Source organism: Typopeltis vanoorti, chromosome 10 (assembly GCF_054136105.1).
Source record: "Typopeltis vanoorti isolate ZY-2024b chromosome 10, IOZ_Tvanoo_1.0, whole genome shotgun sequence".
Lineage (NCBI taxonomy): Eukaryota > Metazoa > Arthropoda > Arachnida > Uropygi > Thelyphonidae > Typopeltis > Typopeltis vanoorti.
In genome coordinates, this window is record NC_143558.1 from 20,045,826 (window position 1) to 20,067,248 (window position 21,423).

General features: G+C 35.0%; 1 protein-coding gene across 1 annotated transcript in view; it reads right to left on the reverse strand.

The window, feature by feature from the left end:
* Arp2 (Actin-related protein 2) overlaps positions 1–21,423 on the reverse strand; it is a 119,422-nt gene that overhangs the window by 62,005 nt on the left and 35,994 nt on the right. The window contains exon 4 of the mRNA XM_090399715.1: positions 18,205–18,277. Within this exon, the coding sequence (XP_090255841.1) occupies positions 18,205–18,277 (73 nt within the window). The remainder of the gene's footprint in view (positions 1–18,204; positions 18,278–21,423) is intronic.

The window sequence follows — 21,423 nt, forward strand, 5'->3', positions numbered from 1 at the left end:
CTTAATTTAGTTTTATATATTTAGAGTATTGTATACATTAGGATGCTGTTGACATTTATGTGATAAGTAATGTTTATTCTTAATGCTCTTATATATCTTCAGCACTGCATGAGTGCTTATTAATTAATAATTAATCTAAATATTTTAATTAATTGCACATGTAGTTGATTATTCATTTTAAAGTTATATATGACAGAATGATCATTGACTAGAACCGAGATTTAAGTAAAAAGGTTTTAATATAAACACACTACTAGTTTCGGCCTGTAACAGCCTTCTTCAGGTGACTTCATAAAAGAAGAAAAAACACTAAACATTGAGGGTTAAAAGACTATGAACAACATAGACAGTCTTTATACATAATTAGCATGAAAACGTTGTAGTTGTATTTGAAGCTGTTCTTTCGTTTGTTGCATTGTTGGGAGAGTGCATGCTTGCTGTGTCACATGAATGCCAGTACATGATTACAGCTGAATGACTATCTGGGAGGTTGTAGCTTAAGTTGTTATTTAGATGAACAGGATTGAAGATGATTTCTCTAGATTCCACAATTTTTCTCTCTACTTCGTCACTGCAACGGAAGATGTTAGTAGATTTTTCCCAGCAGACTCTGTGACTTTGGTTATCATCATTAGGATTAGCCGAGAAAAGGATATGACTTGATAATGCACTCGCTCGCTGTCTCTTGTAAGTAATGTCTCTCGTGTTCTTCCATACGCATTTCGACAGATTTGTCTGCCTGCCCAAAATAAGGAATATCACAATCACATAATATTTTATATACACCAGGGTATTTGAATTGATGATGACAAGGTTTTGGGTGGCTAATTAAGGAACGGATCTTTGGAAGTGGAGTGAACAAGGTTCTGATATTGTATTTTCTTAGAACTTTTGCTAATTTATGTGAAACAGTACTTATGTAAGGAATAGATATATTGCCTTTGAATCTATTTGTTTCTTCTGAGTGATGTCTAGGAGGATTAAGAAGGAATTTGTCAATGATTTTCTTGGAATATCCATTAACTTCGAAAGAAGTTTTCAGATGGTTTATTTCTGTAAGTTCATTTGGGTCATCAAGAAGAGAATGGGCTCTATATCCCAAGGTGGAAATTATTCCAAGCTTATGAGGAGGGAAACGATGGGACTGACTGTGCAGATATCTGTTGGTATGTGTGGGCTTTCTATATATCGATATTTTTAGTTTACCAGAAGAGCGAGTCAATTCCTTGCCTTTTCTTGATGTCAAACTGACTCGCTCTTCTGGTAAACTAAAAATATCGATAAGTTTTATTGCAGCTCAACTAACAAATTCTAGAATATTTATAATTTTTCTTAATTTTCTAGCAGACATGGGGCAATCACCTAATAAAGTTTTTCTGAATGATGATGATAATTTAAAAAAACTTGCGGCAAAGTCAAAAAAAGAGAAAAAAAATCGATGTTTTTCTCTAAAAAATCATCGATGTTTGTTTGCCATCCCTAATAAGCTGTATTTTGCTGCTCGATTGGTCAATGTTTTTGAGTGGCTTGATGAAATTTGCTGTTTATATGCTGTTCAGCAATGCAGTTATATTTATATCACCTTGTCAGAAAATTTAAAAAGATACATTACTGAATTTCGTACTTATATTAATAAAAAGATAATATTTAAATTGCAAATGATTTAAATATTAATATTTTATTATAGAATATTTTGCAGCATGACTCTTGAAAATAAACAGAAGCGGAAATACATCGACGAACATAGAAATTTTAAGGAAGAATGGGAAGAAGACTATGCTTTTATTGAGAAAAATGGTAAAGCTTTTTGCCTCATCTATAGTTCAACAGTGAGCAATTTCAAAGTAGGGAATTTAAAACGTCATTATGAAAAATTGCATCGCGAGTTTTCGTCTCAATATCCAGAAAAATCTGAAATCTGAATTAAAAAGCTTAAATCGTTGAAATCTTCAGTTAATAACCAAATTAACATCATGACAAAATTTACTGAAGAATCTAAAACTGTAATAGAGGCTAGTTTTAAAATATCATGGAACATCGCATGTGCAAAACGGCTTTATACTGAAGGGGAATTTATTAAGCAAAACATTCTTGATACAATTGAGTCACTGGACCCTAATAATTCAAAACTTTTAAAGTTAATTACCAACATTCCTACCTGACGACATACAATTGAACGTCGAATTTCAGAAATAAATGTGGATTTATTATCAAAATTAGAAAACGATATAAAAGATTGTGTAGCATTTAGTTTGGCGATCAAAATCTTAAAGAAATACAATTTTTGCACCACTTAAAACTAGCTAAATACAAACTTCCAGCTGTATATAGAGTTATTTGTACCTGCAAGTTGATCTACTATGGACAGACAGAAAATCAGCTACCATCCACATGGAAGAAGATAAAAAATACATCTGCAGTCATGTTTATGATCAATCTGGCCTTGCAGACCATGCTTTGGATGCAGCTCAAAGTAAATTTAGAAGAGAAAGACAATTTTTAGAATCTGCGACTGCTCTTAAAAATCAGCCTAATTTGAATAAATATGGTTGCATAAAACTTCCCAAAATATCATCATCATCAAATTCATGCCATGTACCCTCAAGGGGTGTACAGGATATGATAGTACTACATGAAAAAAATTACATCATTACTAACTTCCTATCAACAATTTTCTTCAAATCAGTCTGTTACTTGTCAAGACTCCAACATTATCAGATCTTATATTTCTATCGTCTAAGGCAGCGCTTCCCAAACTGTGGGGCACGGCCTCCTTGGGGGCCATAGGTTTTGTTGAGTGGGGCCGTGAAATAATGGAAACAAATTGAAAATGTTTAAAGACTAAGTATTTTTTTTTATCTTAAAAGAAACGTATTTAATTTTTATTATTTTTTTGTTATTTTTTATATTTTAATGGGAAAAAATCATACATTGGTGCGGGTTCACAAATTTTGCTTCCTGCGTATTTCGGCGTTTAATGAATATTAGTAAATATATGCTCTAGTAAATAAATCGCCCAAATGAAGCCGAATGGCTCTTTATATTTAAGTAAATATATGCTTATTCATATAAGTTTCATTTCAAAGCAGAAATCTAAGAATTGCAGTTTCAAATATTTCACCTGACTTTTTGTGTAGCAGTATTGAAACATCCATAACATTAAATTCTTATTAAACTTCTTTCGTGTTTTTAATTCTTTCTTTCTTTATTACTAATCGTTTTACGTTTCATGTGCTTGTACTGCAAATGTACAATAACAATATATCTATCTATATAAAAATATAATGTTGTACCATCATTTTTTATTTTGGTTTAACCAATAAGAATACAATTTGGTCGGCTAAATCCCAAATTGCCAGCTCATCCTCGTTCGTTCAGTATCAAAGTAGATACCCAACAGGGTGCACCACGAGAAGGTGAGGATTGGACATTAGGTCAGAAGCTCTGTACACCCCTTGAGGGTACATGGCAGGAATTTGATGATGATGATAAAAATATAAGTTATTTTGCCATGTCAAATGTGTACTTAAGATACTAAAAATGTAATATTTGCATTTTATTTTTGCAATATTCGCTGTGTATGTTTTGTATTGAATATAAATACAATAAATATTATAATAACATATGTCTATATTACGATTTTTTTTTGAGAGAGGGCCTTGAAATATTTTAATTTTTCCAAAGGGGGCCCTGGCATCCAGAAGTTTGGGAAGTACTGGTCTAAGGCACTTTGTACCGTATCAATCCACCTATATCTTGGTCTTCCTCTGGGTCATTTTCCTACCAACCTGGCAGAGAATACTTGTTTTGCTAATCTTTCTTTGCCCATTCGGTTTAAGTGACCATACCACCTGAGATTAGCTCTGCTAACACATTCCTGGATGTTGACAATGTCAAGTTTTTTCCTAATATCCTCGTTTTTAATATGATATTGCCATTGATGCCATCTGCTCACGCCTAAAATCTTTCTCAGGACTCTCATATCTGCGGTCTCTAGTCTTTGGTCAAGTGTTTTACTTCTCACCCAGCTCTCAGATCCATAAGTTAAAACTGGTTTGAACACTCAATACAAAATAAATAACGGAAAAAACTCACGTAGAAAGATTATTTTACAGTATAATTTTCGCCTGTGTGCCACAGGCATCTTCAGTACATTAAGCTCAAAATTAAACACTAACTGACAATTCCAAAAAGTGCCACTTAAGTAGCTGGTGTAAGATAACTAAAAAGGTCAATAACTTTCCTAAAAAAAAAAAAAAAAAAAAATTAATACAATAAAAAGTTAGGAAAGATTAGCTGATTTGTAAAGTACTATCTCCCATAAAGGGGATAGATGTAAGCCGTCGGATCTGTTTAAGTTAGGAGAATGAAGTAGAGTTTCACATGTTTCTTTATAAAGGCACATTCCATGAGAAACTGACTTTTGTGAAGAACTCCTGTCTTTCTCCAAAGAACTCTGCGTCTAGTGAAGATGGCATGTTCAGAAAGTCCAGACTTTTCAGGTTTAAAGTATTCAGATCTTCCCGTTTGTCCAAAATAAGATAATCCACAAGAGCACGGAATCTGGTAGACACCTGGATGATTAAGATGTGGAAGCTTGTCCTCTATTCGCTAGAAGAACACCAATCTTATATTGAATACTTTAAATCTGAAAAGTCTGGACTTTCTGAACATGCCATCTTCACTAGACACAGATTTCATTGGAGAAAGACAAGAGTTCTTCACAAAAGTCAGTTTCTCATGGAACGCCTTCATAAAGAAACATGTGAAACTCTACTTCATTCTCCTACCTTAAACAGATCCGACGGCTTACGTCTATCCCCTTTATGGGAGATAGTACTTCACAAATCAGCTAATCTTTCCTAACTTTTTATTGTATTAATTTTTTTTTTTTTTTAGGAAAGTTATTGACCTTTTTATCGTACACCAGCTACTTAGGTGGTGCTTTTTGGAATTGTCAGTTAGTGTTTAATTTTGAGCTTAATGTACTGAAGATGCCTGTGACACACAGGCGAAAATTATACTATTAAATAATCTTTCTACGTGAGTTTTTTCCGTTATTTATTTTGTATCGATATGTCTACTCATGGTATACCTCTTTTAAAACTTATGGTTTGAACACTGTCTTGTATACAGCTAATTTAGTGGTAATTAATTTACGGAATTCACAACGCATATGAAGTATATTAATTAAAGATACTTTAATGAATCACTTCTATATTTCGGCAATGTCACATTGCCATCTTCGGGAACATAAAGATATGGTATGTGCACTAAGGAACTAACAAAGCAAATGAGGAAGAAAGTAATAAACTAATTCTGTTCCTAAAGTCCTAATGGTGCCCTCTTGCGGGCTAATTTGGTAGTCTTGGCCGTTGGGCTGAAGTTCTCATAATGAAAGTCTCCCAAATTTGGGGCAGTTTCATGCACCCAAATTTGTTGAGGTTAGGAACGTTTTTTAGAGCTGCTGAAGATTCTTTGAACAATCTTTCGTATTTAAACTTGCTGCGATGGATTATTTTTGTTTTCTTCCAACGAATTTTATGGTGGGTATCTAAGGCATGGTCTGCCAACCCAGAGCGGCTGTACTGGTGAAACCGGATGTAGTCTTGGTGTTCTGAAATCCTGATATTTGTTGTTCTGCCTGTTTGGCCAAAGTAGGACAATTTGCAGCTGCAAGGGACCTGGTATACACCAGGTAGGTCTAGGGGAAGTGGTTGGTCTTTGGTAGAGCGGATAAGGGATGCCAACTTTTTATATGGTCTGTAACAGGAAGTAAGGTCATATTTTTTGAGGATATTAGTTATTTTTTCAGAGGTGCCCTGGATGTAGGGGATAGTGATAGACTTGGTGTAGTCTTTATTGTGGAGGGGGGGGGGGTTGTGGTTATTAGGTTTTAGTATTTTTTGGATTTTCTTGGGGTTATAGCCATTGGCTAAGAAAGTGTTGAGGATGTGGTTTAGTTCAATAGTCAGGGCCTTGTCATCTGAGCAGATTAATTTTGCCCTGTTATATAGTGTTTTTATCACCCTATATTGTTGTGAGGGGGGGGATTGCTGGTGAATGTATCTGCCAGTGTGGGTGGGTTTTCTGTAAACAGAGAAAACCAAAGATCCATCAAGCTGGCGGGTGATTGAAGTGTCTAGGAAGGGGAGGGTGTTGTTTTCCTCTTTTTCTAAGGTGAACTGGATTCTGGAATGTTGGTTGTTTAAGTGTGTTAGGAAGGAGTGGAGTGTGTCTGAGCCATGTGGCCAAATAGCAAACACATCATCCACATAACGAAGCCAAATAGTGGGTTTTTGTGGGGCGGAGTTTAAGGCTTTCTCTTCAAATGTCTCCATAAAGAAATTGGCCAAGGGTGGGGAAAGTGGTGAACCCATGGCTGTCCCCTCTATCTGTTTGTAGAACTTTCCTTGCCAAACGAAATAGCCTGAGTTCATTGTGAACTGAAATAGGGCTGAGATATCGGGAGGAAACTTGGCTTGGATGAGCTCAAGGGTTTCTTTGAGTGGGACATTAGTGAATAGGGAGGAGACGTCAAAACTGACCATTATGTCAGTGTGTTGGAGTGTGAGGTTTTCTATACTGGCTTTAAAGTGGGCTGAGTTTTTTATGTGTGATGGTGTGTTGCCAGTGTAGTGTGTGAGCGTTTTGGCTAAATGTTTGGCTAATTTATATGTGGGGGAATCAATGCCATCCACTATGGGACGCAATGGCACATTTTGTTTATGTATTTTTGGGAGTCCATATAATCGGGGGGGTCTAGAGTTATAAGGTTTAAGTTTGTTGGTGACTTCCACAGGCCAAGAAGTGACCTTCTTAAGGAGTCTGTGGATAGTTCTAATCTGAGAGTTGGTCGGATTATATTCAATGGGGAGGTAAGTAGTACGGTCTCGTATTAAAGAATTTAGCTTACCTTTGTAGTCTTTTTGATTGAGTACCACAGTGGCGCTTCCCTTATCAGCTTTGGTGATTACTATTTTTTTGTTGTTTTTTAATTCTTGTAGAGCTGTATATTCGTTTTTGGATAAGTTGGATTTTGGAGGTTTGGCTTTAGTGAGAACACCGACTACATCGTAAATTCCGTAAATTAATTACCAGTTATGTCTAACCAACGTATAAGTCTTACTACTAGAAGCTAATTTAGTGTTTCGACTAATTTCTCTCCTATTCCATATAAATTTATTCAACTGACTTCCTACCATACCAGCTTTGCTGATTCTGTTGTCTATTTCTATATTTAATTTACCATCTTCATTAAAAATCGTGCCTAAGTAGCTGAAATGTTTCACTTGTTCCACAGGTTTTCCATTCACAACACAGTTGACATTTTCAATGATTCTGTCTATTTTCATTGTCTTTGTCTTTTTATTGCTTACCTTCATACCATAGCTATTACAACAGTTATTCAATTTAGTCAGAGAATCTTGCAGACTTGTAGCGGATTTATTTAGAAGTATAACATCATCTGCATAAAGCAAAAAGCTGACATTAACATCTCCAATTTTGATATCATGTTTAATGCCACTTTCCTTCATAATGTGATCCATATAGATAATGAATAACAGAGGGGATAATGTACATCCTTGTCTCGCACCAGATTTAACATTAAACCATCTTCCTGTAGTTCCTTCAATTCTAACTGCTGACTTACAACTCAAATAAAGACTAAGTATTGCTTGATATAATGCCCAATTGACAACATATAACTGTAGCGTATTGAATAGCTTCTCTCTTGGCACCTTGTCATATACCTTTTTCAAATCGACAAAACTTAAATACAGATCTCTGTTATATTCCCATGCTTTCTAGACTATTTGTCATAAAATGAAGATCTAATCCTGACAGTCTCTATTTGGCCTGAATCCAGCTTGTTCTTCACCAAGCTTTTCTTCCACAATTCTTCTCAACCGTTTCTCAGGTATACTTGCATAGATCTTGCCAGGAACACTCAGTAGGGAAATACCTCTGTAATTCTCACATTCAGTTTTATTTCCCTTTTTATATATGGGTACTATGAGAGCTCTACTTCAATCATCGGGATTTCGTCCCTCTGTCCAGGCTTTCTGAACTATGCAGTGCAGCCACTGTAAGACTCTTATACCACCATACTTCAGCATTTCTGGTCGAATATCATCTATTCCTGCTGATTTTCCACATTTCAAGCCTTTGATGGCTTTTTCTACTTCAAGTATGGATATGTATTCCTGACTGCATGTTTGGTCAGCGTTTTTTTACCACTGTGCAGTCATCACTGCTTGTTTCATTTAGCAGTTTTTCAAAGTAATTACTCCATATATTTCAAGGATATCTTTTTCTCCTGTTTTCATGTCACCTTTATCATATCTAACTCCTTTTATAGCACTCTTTCCTCCATTCCTAAGCTTCTTCAACAACCTCCAGAATATTTTGCCACCTTCTTGATATTTATTTTCCATATTCTTGCCAAAGTCCTCCCATGACTTTTGTTTAGCTAGTTTTACACAGTGTTTAGCATTCTTGCATTTGTCTCTGTATTCTCTAAGAGCACAAGCTGACTTATTTGACAGGAACTTTTGATATGCTTTCTTCTTTTCCTTCACTGCCCCTTTAACTTCATGTGTCCATCAGGGAGTTCTGATTTTTTTTATCCTTGCAGACAACCTCATCACATGCCTCTCTGGCATAATCAATCAATGTTTTCTTCAGTTTGCCACTGAATCTCCAAGGTTTGATTCCTGTTCTCAAACTCTTTCATTTTTCTTCAATAATCTTTGTGTATTTTAGTCTACAGTTCACATCTGAGAGCTGCTCAACTTTTATTTGCTTTAAAACTTTCTTAGATGTTATTCATTTCAATATGAAATTCAATTTTATCCTGCTCAAGACTAAATAGTGATCGCTTCCAATTTCAAATTCTCTATACACTCTGGTGTCCTGCACCAGGGAGAAAACATCACTATCAACAATAACATAGTCAATGAGACTTTTCTTATTCCTTGCTTCTTCTCTCCTTGTGAATTTGTACACATTTTTATGTTATAACATGGTGTTAGTAATAACCAGTCCATGTCCTGAGCAGAAATCCAACAGATATTTACCATTATTATTAGCTTTGCTCTTTTCTCCGAATTTTCTCAAAATATTTTTGTATGTCTCACAATCATTTCCTACTCTGCTATTTTGATCCCCATTTTTCATTGTGTCAGTTGCTTTTTCTAAAGCCTTAAAAAATTCCTTCACTTCTACCTTAGTAGAACCTTCTGTGGGACCATAGGCACAAATAAATCTCATTGTCAATTTCCCCATTCTCATATTTGCCCACATTACTCTACTTGAGACTGACTGCCATTCAAGAAGATTAGCCTCGTATTTTGCGTTGAATACTATGGCTACTCCTTCTTTTCCTTGATTGTCATTTCCTGAATATAACATTTTGTATTTATTGCTCAGAAAGATCTCATCAGTTTTTTTTTTCTTTTTTTTTCAGTCACCCCTATTATGTTGATCTGGTACTTATCTAATTCCTCAGCTAGTTCCATTTCTTTGCCATTCAGACTTCTTACGTTGATAGTACTGATCTTTAACTCTGGTGATGTTGAGTTTGGGTTTGTTTTCAGATTTGTTCCAGTAGCTGACTTTTCGCTGTTCGCCCTGGTTCCCTGGCGAAAACAACGGGGGCCTTGTGTAACTGGGCGACACCCCAGCAGGCATGAAATTTTGTCATGTCGTACCATCATTTTTTATTTTGGTTTAACCAATAAGAATACAATTTGGTCTGCTAAATCCCAAATTGCCAGCCCATTCTCGTTTGTTCAGTATCCAAGTAGATACCCAACAGGGTGCACCACGAGAAGATGAGGATTGGACATTAGGTCAGAAGCCCTGGTCGGTTTTCCGCATTCCTTTAAAGGCTATGTGGAGGTCTCCTCTCAGTTATACAGCTTTGACCCTTAAGCACTTCCCAAAATATAGGAAACATTAATACTTGGAGATCCTAGTTAGGACTGTAGTCGTTCTCGTCCATGTCTTTGATTTGTTTTGTGCTACCTTTGTGTATTTGTTTCAAGTCTCAGTTTGTACTCACTGACAATATTTCTGTAACCAAGATGAAATATTGGAAGAATTAAATATTATTTTTATCCTTTCCTAGTGTTGTTTCATTCCATTAAAATTTTAACATGAGTTTCCCCAACCCATCAGCCTTGAAACATGGATATTGATTATTCATGGTGAAGAGACAGCACACAAGGTAAAACCATATGGTAATCTGAAACTTTGATTTTCTAGGCAATTTAAACTGGCTGTCCTTTCTTAAAAGATGTTGGGATACTGGAATTTTACATATTTGCATTAAATTAAAAAATCAAGACAAATCCAAAACCCCTCCATATCTACAAGAGTTCCAGTTTTGCTCTATTGTGTGAACAGATCATAGTTACATGCACTGTTTTTACTGCTACCAATGTAACCATTAGCTCAGTGCAATCTGAGCTCTCAGCGAATCTTAATATGGAATGTATACTACTCTCTTTAACATTTTAAAAGCGTCAGCTCAAAAATAATTCCTGAAATTAAAAAATAAATGATTGTGATGAAATACTGGGGGTGCTTAAGGGTCAAAGCTGTATAACTGAGAGGAGACCTCCACATAGCCTTTAAAGGAATGCGGAGAACCGACCAGGGCTTCTGACCTAATGTCCAATCCTCACCTTCTCGTGGTGCACCCTGTTGGGTATCTACTTTGATACTGAACGAACGAGGATGGGCTGGCAATTTGGGATTTAGCCGACCAAATTGTATTCTTATTGGTTAAACCAAAATAAAAAATGATGGTACAACATGACAAAATTTCATGCCGGCTGGGGCGTCGCCCGGTTAAACAAGGCCCCCGCTGTTTTCGCCAGGGAACCAGGGCGAACAGCGAAAAGTCAGCTACTGGAACAAATCTGAAAACAAACCCCAACTCAACATCACCAGAGTTAAGGATCGGTACTATCAACGTAAGAAGCCTGAATGGCAAAGAAATGGAGCTAGCTGAGGAATTAGATAAGTACCAGATCGACATAATAGGGGTGACTGAAACAAAAAAGACCAAAACTGGTGAGATCTTTCTGAGCAATAAATACAAAATGTTATATTCAGGCAATGACAATCAAGGAAAAGAAGGAGTAGCCATAGTATTCAACACAAAATACGAGGCTAATCTTCTTGAATGGCAGTCAGTCTCAAGTAGAGTAATGTGGGCAAATATGAGAATGGGGAACTGGACAATGAGACTTATTTGTGCCTATGGTCCCACAGAAGGTTCTACTAAGGTAGAAGTGGAGGAATTTTTTGAGGCTTTAGAAAAAGCAACTGACACAATGAAAAATGAAAAGTTGGTCCTTGTTGGGGATCTAAATAGTAGAGTAGGAAATGATTGTGAGACTTACAAAAATATTTTGGGAAAATTTGGAGAAAAGAGCAAAGCTAATAATAATGGCAAATATCTGTTGGATTTCTGCTCAGGACATGGACTGGTTATTACTAACACCATGTTCCAACATAAAAATGTGCACAAATTCACATGGAGAGAAGAGGCTAGGAATAAGAAAAGTCTCATTGACTATGTTATTGTTGATAGTGATGTTTTCTCCCTGGTGCAGGACACCAGAGTGTACAGAGGATTTGAAATTGGAAGTGATCACTATTTAGTCTTGAGCAGGATAAAATTGAATTTCATATTGAAAAGAATAACATGTAAGAAAGTTTTAAAGCGAATAAAAGTTGAGCAGCTCTCAGATGTAAACTGTAGACTAAAATACAGAAATATTATTGAAAAGAAAATGAAAGAGTTTGAGAACAGGAATCAAACCTTGGAGATTCAGTGGCAAACTCTGAAGGAAACATTGATTGATTCTGCCAGAGAGGCATGTGGTGAGGTTGTGTGCAAAGATAAAAAAATCAGAACTCCCTGGTGGACACAGGAAGTTAAAGAGGCAGTGAAGGAAAAGAAGAAAGCATATCAAAAGTTCCTGGCAAATAAGTCAGCTTTTACTCTTACAGAATACAGAGACAAATGTAAGAAAGCTAAACAGTGTGTAAAACTAGCTAAACAAAAGTCATGGGAGGACTTTGGCAAGAATATAGAAAATAAATATCAAGAAGGTGGCAAAATATTCTGGAGGTTGTTGAAGAAGCTTAGGAATGGAGGAAAGAGTGCTGTAAAAGGAATTAGAGATGATAAAGGTGAAATGAAAACAGGAGAAAAAGATATCCTTGAAGTATGGAGTAATTACTTTGAAAAACTGCTAAATGAAACAAGCAGTGATGACAGCACAGTGATAAAAAACACTGACCAGGCATGCAGTCAGGAATACATATCCATACTTGAAGTGGAAAAAGCCATCAAAGGCTTGAAATGTGGAAAAGCAGCAGGAGTAGATGATATTCGACCAGAAATGCTGAAGTATGGTGGTATAAGAGTCTTACAGTGGCTGCACTGCATAGTTCAGAAAGCCTGGACAGAGGGACGAATTCCCGATGATTGGAGTAGAGCTCTCATAGTACCCATATATAAAAAGGGAAATAAAACTGAATGTGAGAATTACAGAGGTATTTCCCTACTGAGTGTTCCTGGCAAGATCTATGCAAGTATACTTGAGAAACGGTTGAGAAGAATTGTGGAAGAAAAGCTTGGTGAAGAACAAGCTGGATTCAGGCCAAATAGAGGCTGTCAGGATCAGATCTTCACTTTACGACAAATAGTCGAGAAAGCATGGGAATATAACAAAGATCTGTATTTAAGTTTTGTCGATTTGGAAAAGGCATATGACAAGGTGCCAAGAGAGAAGCTATTCAATACGCTGCAGTTATATGGTGTCAATGGGGCATTATATCAAGCAATACTTAGTCTTTATTTGAGTTGTGAGTCAGCAGTTAGAATTGAAGGAAGTACAGGAAGATGGTTTAATGTTAAATCTGGTGTGAGACAAGGATGTACATTATCCCCTCTGTTATTCATTATCTATATGGATCACATTATGAAGGAATGTGGTATTAAACCTGATATCAAAATTGGAGATGTTAATGTCAGCTCTTTGCTTTATGCGGATGATGTTATACTTCTAAATAAATCCGCTACAAGTCTGCAAGATTCTCTGACTAAATTGAATAGCTGTTGTAATAGATATGGCATGAAGGTCAGCAATAAAAAGACAAAGACAATGAAAATAGGCAGAATCATTGAAAATGTCAACTGTGTTGTGAATGGAGAACCTGTGGAACAAGTAAAACATTTCAGCTACTTAGGCACAATTTTTACTGAAGATGGTAAACTAAATATAGAAATAGACAACAGAATCAGCAAAGCTGGTATCGTGGGAAGTCAATTGAATAAATTCATATGGAATAAGAAAGAAATTAGTCGGAACACTAAATTAGCTGTATACAAGACTGTGTTCAAACCAATTTTAACTTATGGATCTGAGAGCTGGGTCAGAAGTAAAACACTTGACCAAAGACTAGAGACCGCAGATATGAGAGTCCTGAGAAAGATTCGAGGCGTGAACAGATGGCATCAATGGCAATATCATATTAAAAATGAGGATATTAGGAAACAACTTGACATTGTCAGCATCCAGGAATGCGTTAGCAGAGCTAATCTCAGATGGTATGGTCACTTAAATAGAATGGGAGAGGAAAGATTAGCAAAACAAGTGTTCTCTGCCAGGTTGGCAGGAAAACGACCCAGAGGAAGACCAAGATATAGGTGGATTGATACGGTACAAAGTGCCTTAGATGATAGAAATATAAGATCTGATAATGTTGGAGTCTTGACAAGTAACAGACTGATTTGGAGGAAAATTGTTGATAGGAAGTTAGTAATGATGTAATTTTTTCATGTAGTACTGTCATATCCTGTACACCCCTTGAGGGTACATGGCAGGAATTTGATGATGATGATGATGATGATGAAATACTGGAATTAAATATTATTTTGAATCCTCTCCTAGTGCTTTTTTACTCCATTAAACTTTTAACATCATCAATGTTTCATTAAAAAAAAAACATTCAACCAATGCAGCTGGTGAAATGCATTCCATACAAGATTGATTTAACATGTCACTGTGGGAATAATTTATTATTTTATTTTAACATCACCAATAGCTTTTTTATAAGAACGAGGATCCTATATCTTATATGTACATAATTTGTATTGAATCTAATAATAATTCTTGTAGATAAACTTATACGTTGGTGATACATAACTGACAATTTTTAGGGAAAGACAACATATACTGCTATATTAATAAAAAAAAACTTTAATTAATACTTCATCATCATCATCAAATTCCTGCCATGTACCCTCAAGGTGTGTACAAGATATGATAGTATTACATGAAAAATTTACATCATTACTAACTTCCTATCAACAATTTTCCTCCAAATCAGTCTGTTACTTGTCAAGACTCCAACATTATCAGATCTTATATTTCTATCGTTTAAGGCACTTTGTACCGTATCAATCCACCTATATCTTGGTCTTCCTCTGGGTCGTTTAACTGCCAACCTGGCAGAGAACACTTGTTTTGCTAATCTTTCCTCGCCCATTCTATTTAAGTGACCATCCACATGAGATTAGCTCTGCTAACGCATTCCTGGATGCTGACAATGTCAAGTTCTTTTCTAATATCCTCGATTTTAATATGATATTGCCATTGATGCCATCTGTTCACGCCTATAATCTTTCTCAGGACTCTCATATCTGCGGAACTCTCATAGTCTTCGGTCAAGTGTTTTTCTTCTGACCCAGCTCTCAGATCCATAAGTTAAAACTGGTTTGAACACTGTCTTGTATACAGCTAATTTAGTGTTCCGACTAATTTCTCTCTTATTCCACATCAATTGACTTCCTACCACACCAGCTTTGTTGTTTCTGTTGCCTATTTCCATATTTAGTTTACCATCTTCACTAAAAATCATACCTAAGTAGCTGAAATTTTTACTTGTTCCACAGGTTCTCCGTTAAAAACGCAGTTGACATTTTCAAAGATTCTGTCTATTTTCATTGTCTTTGTATTGCTAACCTTCAAACCATATCCATTACAACAGTTATGCAATTTACTCAGGGAATCTTACAGACTTGTAGCGGATTTATTTAGAAGTATAACATTGTCCTCATAAAGCAAAGAGCTGACATTAATACTGCCAATTTTGATATCATGTTTAATATCACTTTCCTTCATAATGTGATCCATATAAATAATGAATAGCAGAGGGGATAATGTACATCGTCTCACACCAGATTTAACATTAAACCATCTTACCGTATTTCCTTCAATTCTAACTGCTGACGTACAACAAAACAAAGACTAAGTATTGTTTGATATAATGCCCCATTGATAACATATAACTGTAGCATATTGAATAGCTTCTCTCTTGGCACCTTGTCATATGCCTTTTCCAAATCGACAAAACTTAAATACAGATCTCTGTTATATTCCCATGCTTTCTCGACTATTTGTCGTAAAGTGAAGATCTGATCCTGACAGCCTCTATTTGGCCTGAATCCAGCTTGTTCTTCACCAAGCTTTTCTTCCACAATTCTTCTCAACCGTTTCTCAGGTATACTTGCATAGATCTTGCCAGGAACACTCAGTAAGGAAATACCTCTGTAATTCTCACATTCAGTTTTATTTCCCTTTTTATATGGGTACTATGAGAGCTCTACTCCAATCATCGGGAATTTGTCCCTCTGTCCAGGCTTTCTGAACTATGGTGCAGCCACTGTAAGACTCTTATACCACCATACTTCAGCATTTCTGGCTGAATATCATCTACTCCTGCTGCCTTTCCACATTTCAAGCCTCTGATGGCTTTTTTTCTACTTCAAGTATGGATATGTATTCCTGACTGTATGCGTGTTGAGCGTTTTTTACCACTGTGCTATCACTGCTCGTTTCATTTAGCAATTTTTTGAAGTAATTACTCCATACTTGAAGGATATCTTTTTTCTCCCGTTTTCATGTCACCTTTATCATCTCTAACTCCTTTTACAACACTCTTTCCTCGATTTCTAAGTTTCTTCAACAATCTCCAGAATATCTTACCACTTTCTTGATATTTATTTTCTATGTTCTTGCCAAAGTCCTCCCATGACTTTTGTTTAGCTAGTTTTACACTGTGTTTAGCTTTCTTACATTTGTCTCTGTATTAATACTTCCTATAATTCGGTAATGTTACATTACCATCTTCAGGCAACATAAAATTAATGATATGTGCATGCAGGCACACTAACACTGAAAAAATATGGCTGAAAACAACAACTGAAGTCGTTCCTAGAGTCCTAAAAGTTGCCACGTAGTGAGCTAAATTGGATAGTAATCTAATAATTTGGTGCAGTCTCATGCATCCAAAACTGATGTTTTGGATGCATAAGACTGCACCAAATATGGGAAGCTTGCAATCTTAGAACATCAGCCCAATAGCCAAGACTACTACCCAATTTAGCCCACCTTTTAGGACTCTAGGACCAACTTCAGTGTTAGTGCCTGTGTGCACATATCATTACTTTTATGTTCCCTGAAGATGGTAATGTAACATTACCGAAATATAGGAAGTATTAATTAAAGTTTTTTAATTAATATAATAGCATACATTGTCTTTCCCTAAAAATTGACAGCTAATAATAATTCGTATTTACATTATGTCATTTTTATGTTTTGGGGGGTGCTTAACGTCAGGGGCAGAGATATTAACACAGCCTTTGAAGGAATACGAAGAACTTACTGGGCTTCTAAAATGTACAAACTTCACCTTCTCATGGTGTACCCTATTAGATATCCAGCTGGATAGTGAGTGAATGAGGATGGGCTGGCAATTTGTGATTTAGCCAACCAAACTGTGTTCTTATTGGCTTAAACCATATGTAAAATGACTGCAGAATCCAATAGAAGTTATTCTAACTAGGTCATCACCAGGTTAAACAAGGCTTCCATTATTTTTGTTAGGGAACCAAGGAAAAAGTGAAAAGTCAACTAATAGAACAAATCCCAAATCCTGAACCAATCCTAAACTTTACTGATATTCAGTAGAGTTCAGGATTGGTACTATTAATGTAAAGCACATCAATTGAAAAGAAACAGAAGTAGCAGAAAAATTGGATAAGTACCAGATCAACACAGGTGCTACCAAAACAAAGACAAAAACATGCGAGATTTTTTTTTTTTTTTTAAAGCAACAAATACAAGATGTTACATTCAAATAATAACAATCAGGAAAAAGAAAGCGATAGTATTAAACTAAATGGGAGGAATAATCTTCTTGAATGGCAGGCAATATCAAGAAGAATGATGTGAGCAAATATCAGAATGGGGAACGGGACAATGAAACATTTGTTACTGATCCCATAGAAGGTTCTACTAAGGAAGAAGTGGAGGACTTTTTTTGAGGTATTTCTACTGTGTGCCAATTTGAATCATATATTTAGGTGTAAGTGCTGGTTGAAGCTCATTTTTCAGTTTAATACAACAAAAGAGAGCAGTACAATGAATTAAAAATGGTTTAATGAATCCAACATTTTGCCTGTCACAAAGACATTATTGTGGATACAATACAAGAATTGTAGAATGCAAACAAGTTTCTTGAAAAAAGTAGACCTGATTAAAGTGAAATCCTAAAGTCTCTTTATGGGGCCAATAAGCAGTTTTTGTTGTTAGGTAAGAGGACTAACAAATATTTTCAAATCTCTCTCTGGAGTTGTACACAACCACATTTATTGAGGTTTTTAACATCTACTGCTGATTCCACAAATCAGCAGAAGATCTTAGAAACCAACCTAATTAAAATAAATATGGTTGTGTGAAACTCTCCATCTTAAGATTTCCTGCTAACAACCAAGATTGCCTATCCAGTGCCCATAAACTGCATCCCTCTTAGGATGTAAAGCTTCAGTTTAGTCAATTCCACCTGTTTTTGTATTGCTTATATGCATGTTACAATTCTTATAGTTCAGACATGTTATGACAGAAGCAAAACATTGAATTTATTAAGTTGTCTGTTAATTCATCCTAACTATTTTATGCCACTAAATCAAAAAATGAGCTATTTTATATTGATGACATAATAGCAAAATACCATTTTGAAACATGCGATTTATCTTCTACAATTTTAAAATAACTTTCTTCGTGATGTTGGTAGTAGTGACTTATTGAACATATACCAGTTGATATACATACATACCTTGTGCATAAAGAGTAAGAACTGCTTGGATAGCAACGTAAGTTCCAGCAAACTGATATTTCTCAAACATCACCTAAAATGAAAAAATGAAAACTTAGATTTTGTGCCTTTTCTTAAATAAATCAAAAAAAAAAAGTATATAACAAATAAAATATTAAATGTATACACACCAAAAAATACAAACAAACGGTTGTGCAAACTGCTCAGTTCTTCTTAGAGGGAACTTATTAAATCACATATTCAGACAGGTCAGATTTCAGAATCATCATTGCAGCAATTTTAATAAAAAAAGAAAAAGTCTATACAGAAAAGAAAGCATGAATAAACAAATAGACTGACTCAATTTATGAAACCTTTATAAGTTCCTCTTTTACTACAAGAGGAATTAAATCCAGATATTTTCATGTCACTGGTAATCAAAAAAATGTGCTTGTTTCTTATTTTCAGTAAAAGACTGAAAGCTTTATACTTGAAGTATGCTTTTTTAAGAAAAATCACATCTGTCATATTTTTTATAACAATAATTAAGCAGATAAATCCAATACTCAGGCTCGGAAATAACTGAGTGGGTGCTGTTGCTTAAAAAATAAATTAAAAAAATTAAATTACAAGTCACTAATATGACTAAAAGAATATCATTGTTGCCATTATGGCTAAAATTATGGAAAAGATGAAATCATAACTAAAAAGATAAATGAGTAAAGATGCAAAAAAATAAAAGAAAAACTTAATTTCAGAATAAGATTACACTGGGTGTTTTTATGGACCAATGAATTTAATGATAAATTATGGCAACAAGTTTCACCAACTGGGCTGTTTGGCTTCTTCAGGGCATACAAACGGTAAAGCCAACTCAAAGTCGCTGGTACATAGAACAAATGTATGAAATATAACATAAATTAAAAAGACACGGAACATCATATGCATGGAGTGCATGTGTTTTATTAGTTATTGTTGTGTGTGAATGAACGCTCTGTAGTTTGCAGTGAAATTAAATTCTGGCAAGTTTAGCAATCTTATTAGGATTTTCCATATGTCAGGCAGGATCATTCCTTGATTTCTGTTTAGGCTGCTTTCAGAACTGAGAACCACTGTGGCTTCTTTGAAATTGCGACACCAAACAGCCCAGTTGGTGAAACTTTTTGGCATAATTTATCATTAAATTCATTGGTCCATAAAAAAACTTAGTGTAATCTTATTCTAAAATTAAGTTAGTGGCCAAAATAATATACTCACAATAAAAACCTAATATTAAAGATGAACTATTCATTTTTAATACTTTCCTAAATAAACTGTTTCTGGAGTGTTCCATAAACAAAAACAAAGTACACAAAAATAAGACATTTTAAACGAAAAAAAAGGAACCCAAGCTATTTAAAAGCTATCAGCATCCTTGGTGTATTAAAAAAGGGGAAAGAGGAAGTCAGTGTTATCTAACATAACAATGACTATATTAAATACATCAAAATGGCATACTAATTTTGCATTCTATAGAACCATCTCACCACTTAAATTTGAACAGAACATTCTACAGTACAATATATTGCCTACTCTTAAGTTAGCAATTAGGACAGTATAATTAACATACATGAAGAGTGTTTGATGTAAAATCAGTTAAGGCAAGGCTGCATGCTATACTTACTTTTATTCAATATCTATATGGATCACATTGTGAAAGAAGACAGCTTTTAAACCTTATATCACAATTGGAGATAAACCATTCAGGCAATGTTAATCTTCTAAGTAAATCTGAGCACAAATTTTGAGGACTGTATCTAAACTGAATGACTTGTGCTAATAGATTTGATAATAAAATTAGTAAAAAGGTAACTGAAAATAAGCAGGAAGACGGAAAATATCAACTGTATTGTCAACACAGAACCTGTAGAACAAGAAAACATTTCAGTTATTTAGGAGAAATTTTTAGCAAAGATGTCAAATCAAATATGGAAACAGATAACAGAATAAATAAAGCTGACATGATCAGGAGCCATTTGAATAACTTGGTAAGGAGTAAGTGATAAATTAGCTCAGACACTAACTAGCAGTAAACTAGTGTTCAAACATCCAGTTTTAAACATTTGGAGAAAAAAGTGAACTGAAAATGAAGAAATCGAATCCACAGATACAAGAGTTCTGAAGAAAATTAGGAAAATATGAATGTGAACAAATTAGTATCCGAGGCAAAATTGTATTAAAAATGAAGATTTTCAAAAGGAAGCCAACATTAATATTTCAAGAACATGTGAGCAAAGTTAACAAAAGTGGTATAGTGATTTCAATGGTTGGTAAACTTGCCGGTAAAGCAAGTGTTTGATGGCAATGTAAGATCTGTCAACTATCTGGTGCGGGGGAGGAGAAAATACCATGTCCCAATGAAATTTCATGCTTACATTCTGGTGGACACACTATGTACTGTGACAATTCTTTGATTGGAATCAAATCTGCATTGGGGAGGGGGTAATGTTTAGGATATATTAGAAAACAATAATTAAGGAGAATGCCATATTAAGTTGGTATACTGAATTACCAAACGGAGTAAATATGTGAACCATCATTAATAAACCATTTGAAAATGGGAAAAAAGAGTATGAGGAGAGGGAAAGAGATCTGTTTGTAAAGTATAAATAATTATTCAATGATAAACAGCTGAAGGGAGAGATGAATCCAATGAACTAATAATGTTGATCAGGTAATTTATTTAGACACATTACGTAAGCTATATTTAACAATGGTTGGCCTGAATGTATCCTCTTTGTCTATCTTACAATTCAAATTACTTATGATAATTTTAATATCCTTTCTTGGGTAGATTTTATAAAGACAAAGTATGTTAAATGATCAAATTCTCAAATCCTTAAAACATTTGCCATTTTGTCATTGTATAGTCCATCTGGGCAGTTATTGTTTCCTCAATTTTGTGACAAGATAATTTTTCCAGGGAAGGACTGATGATTTCTGTTAGGTTGTCTCCCTTAGCTGACTGGTCTCAATTTGAAATCTTCAGAAACTACTTTTTTTTGCATTTGCATAACTTAGCCATAAAACATTGCTCAGGAGCAACAACGAGGACATTTATGAATCATATTTGGTAGGAATAAATGGCATTTCCCCAAGTTTTATTACTATACATGTGTCAGCAACATGTGTGCCTTGAGACCACATACCACCCCTCTGATTCCCCAATCAAGGAAAAGGAGTAGTTATAGCTATTCAACA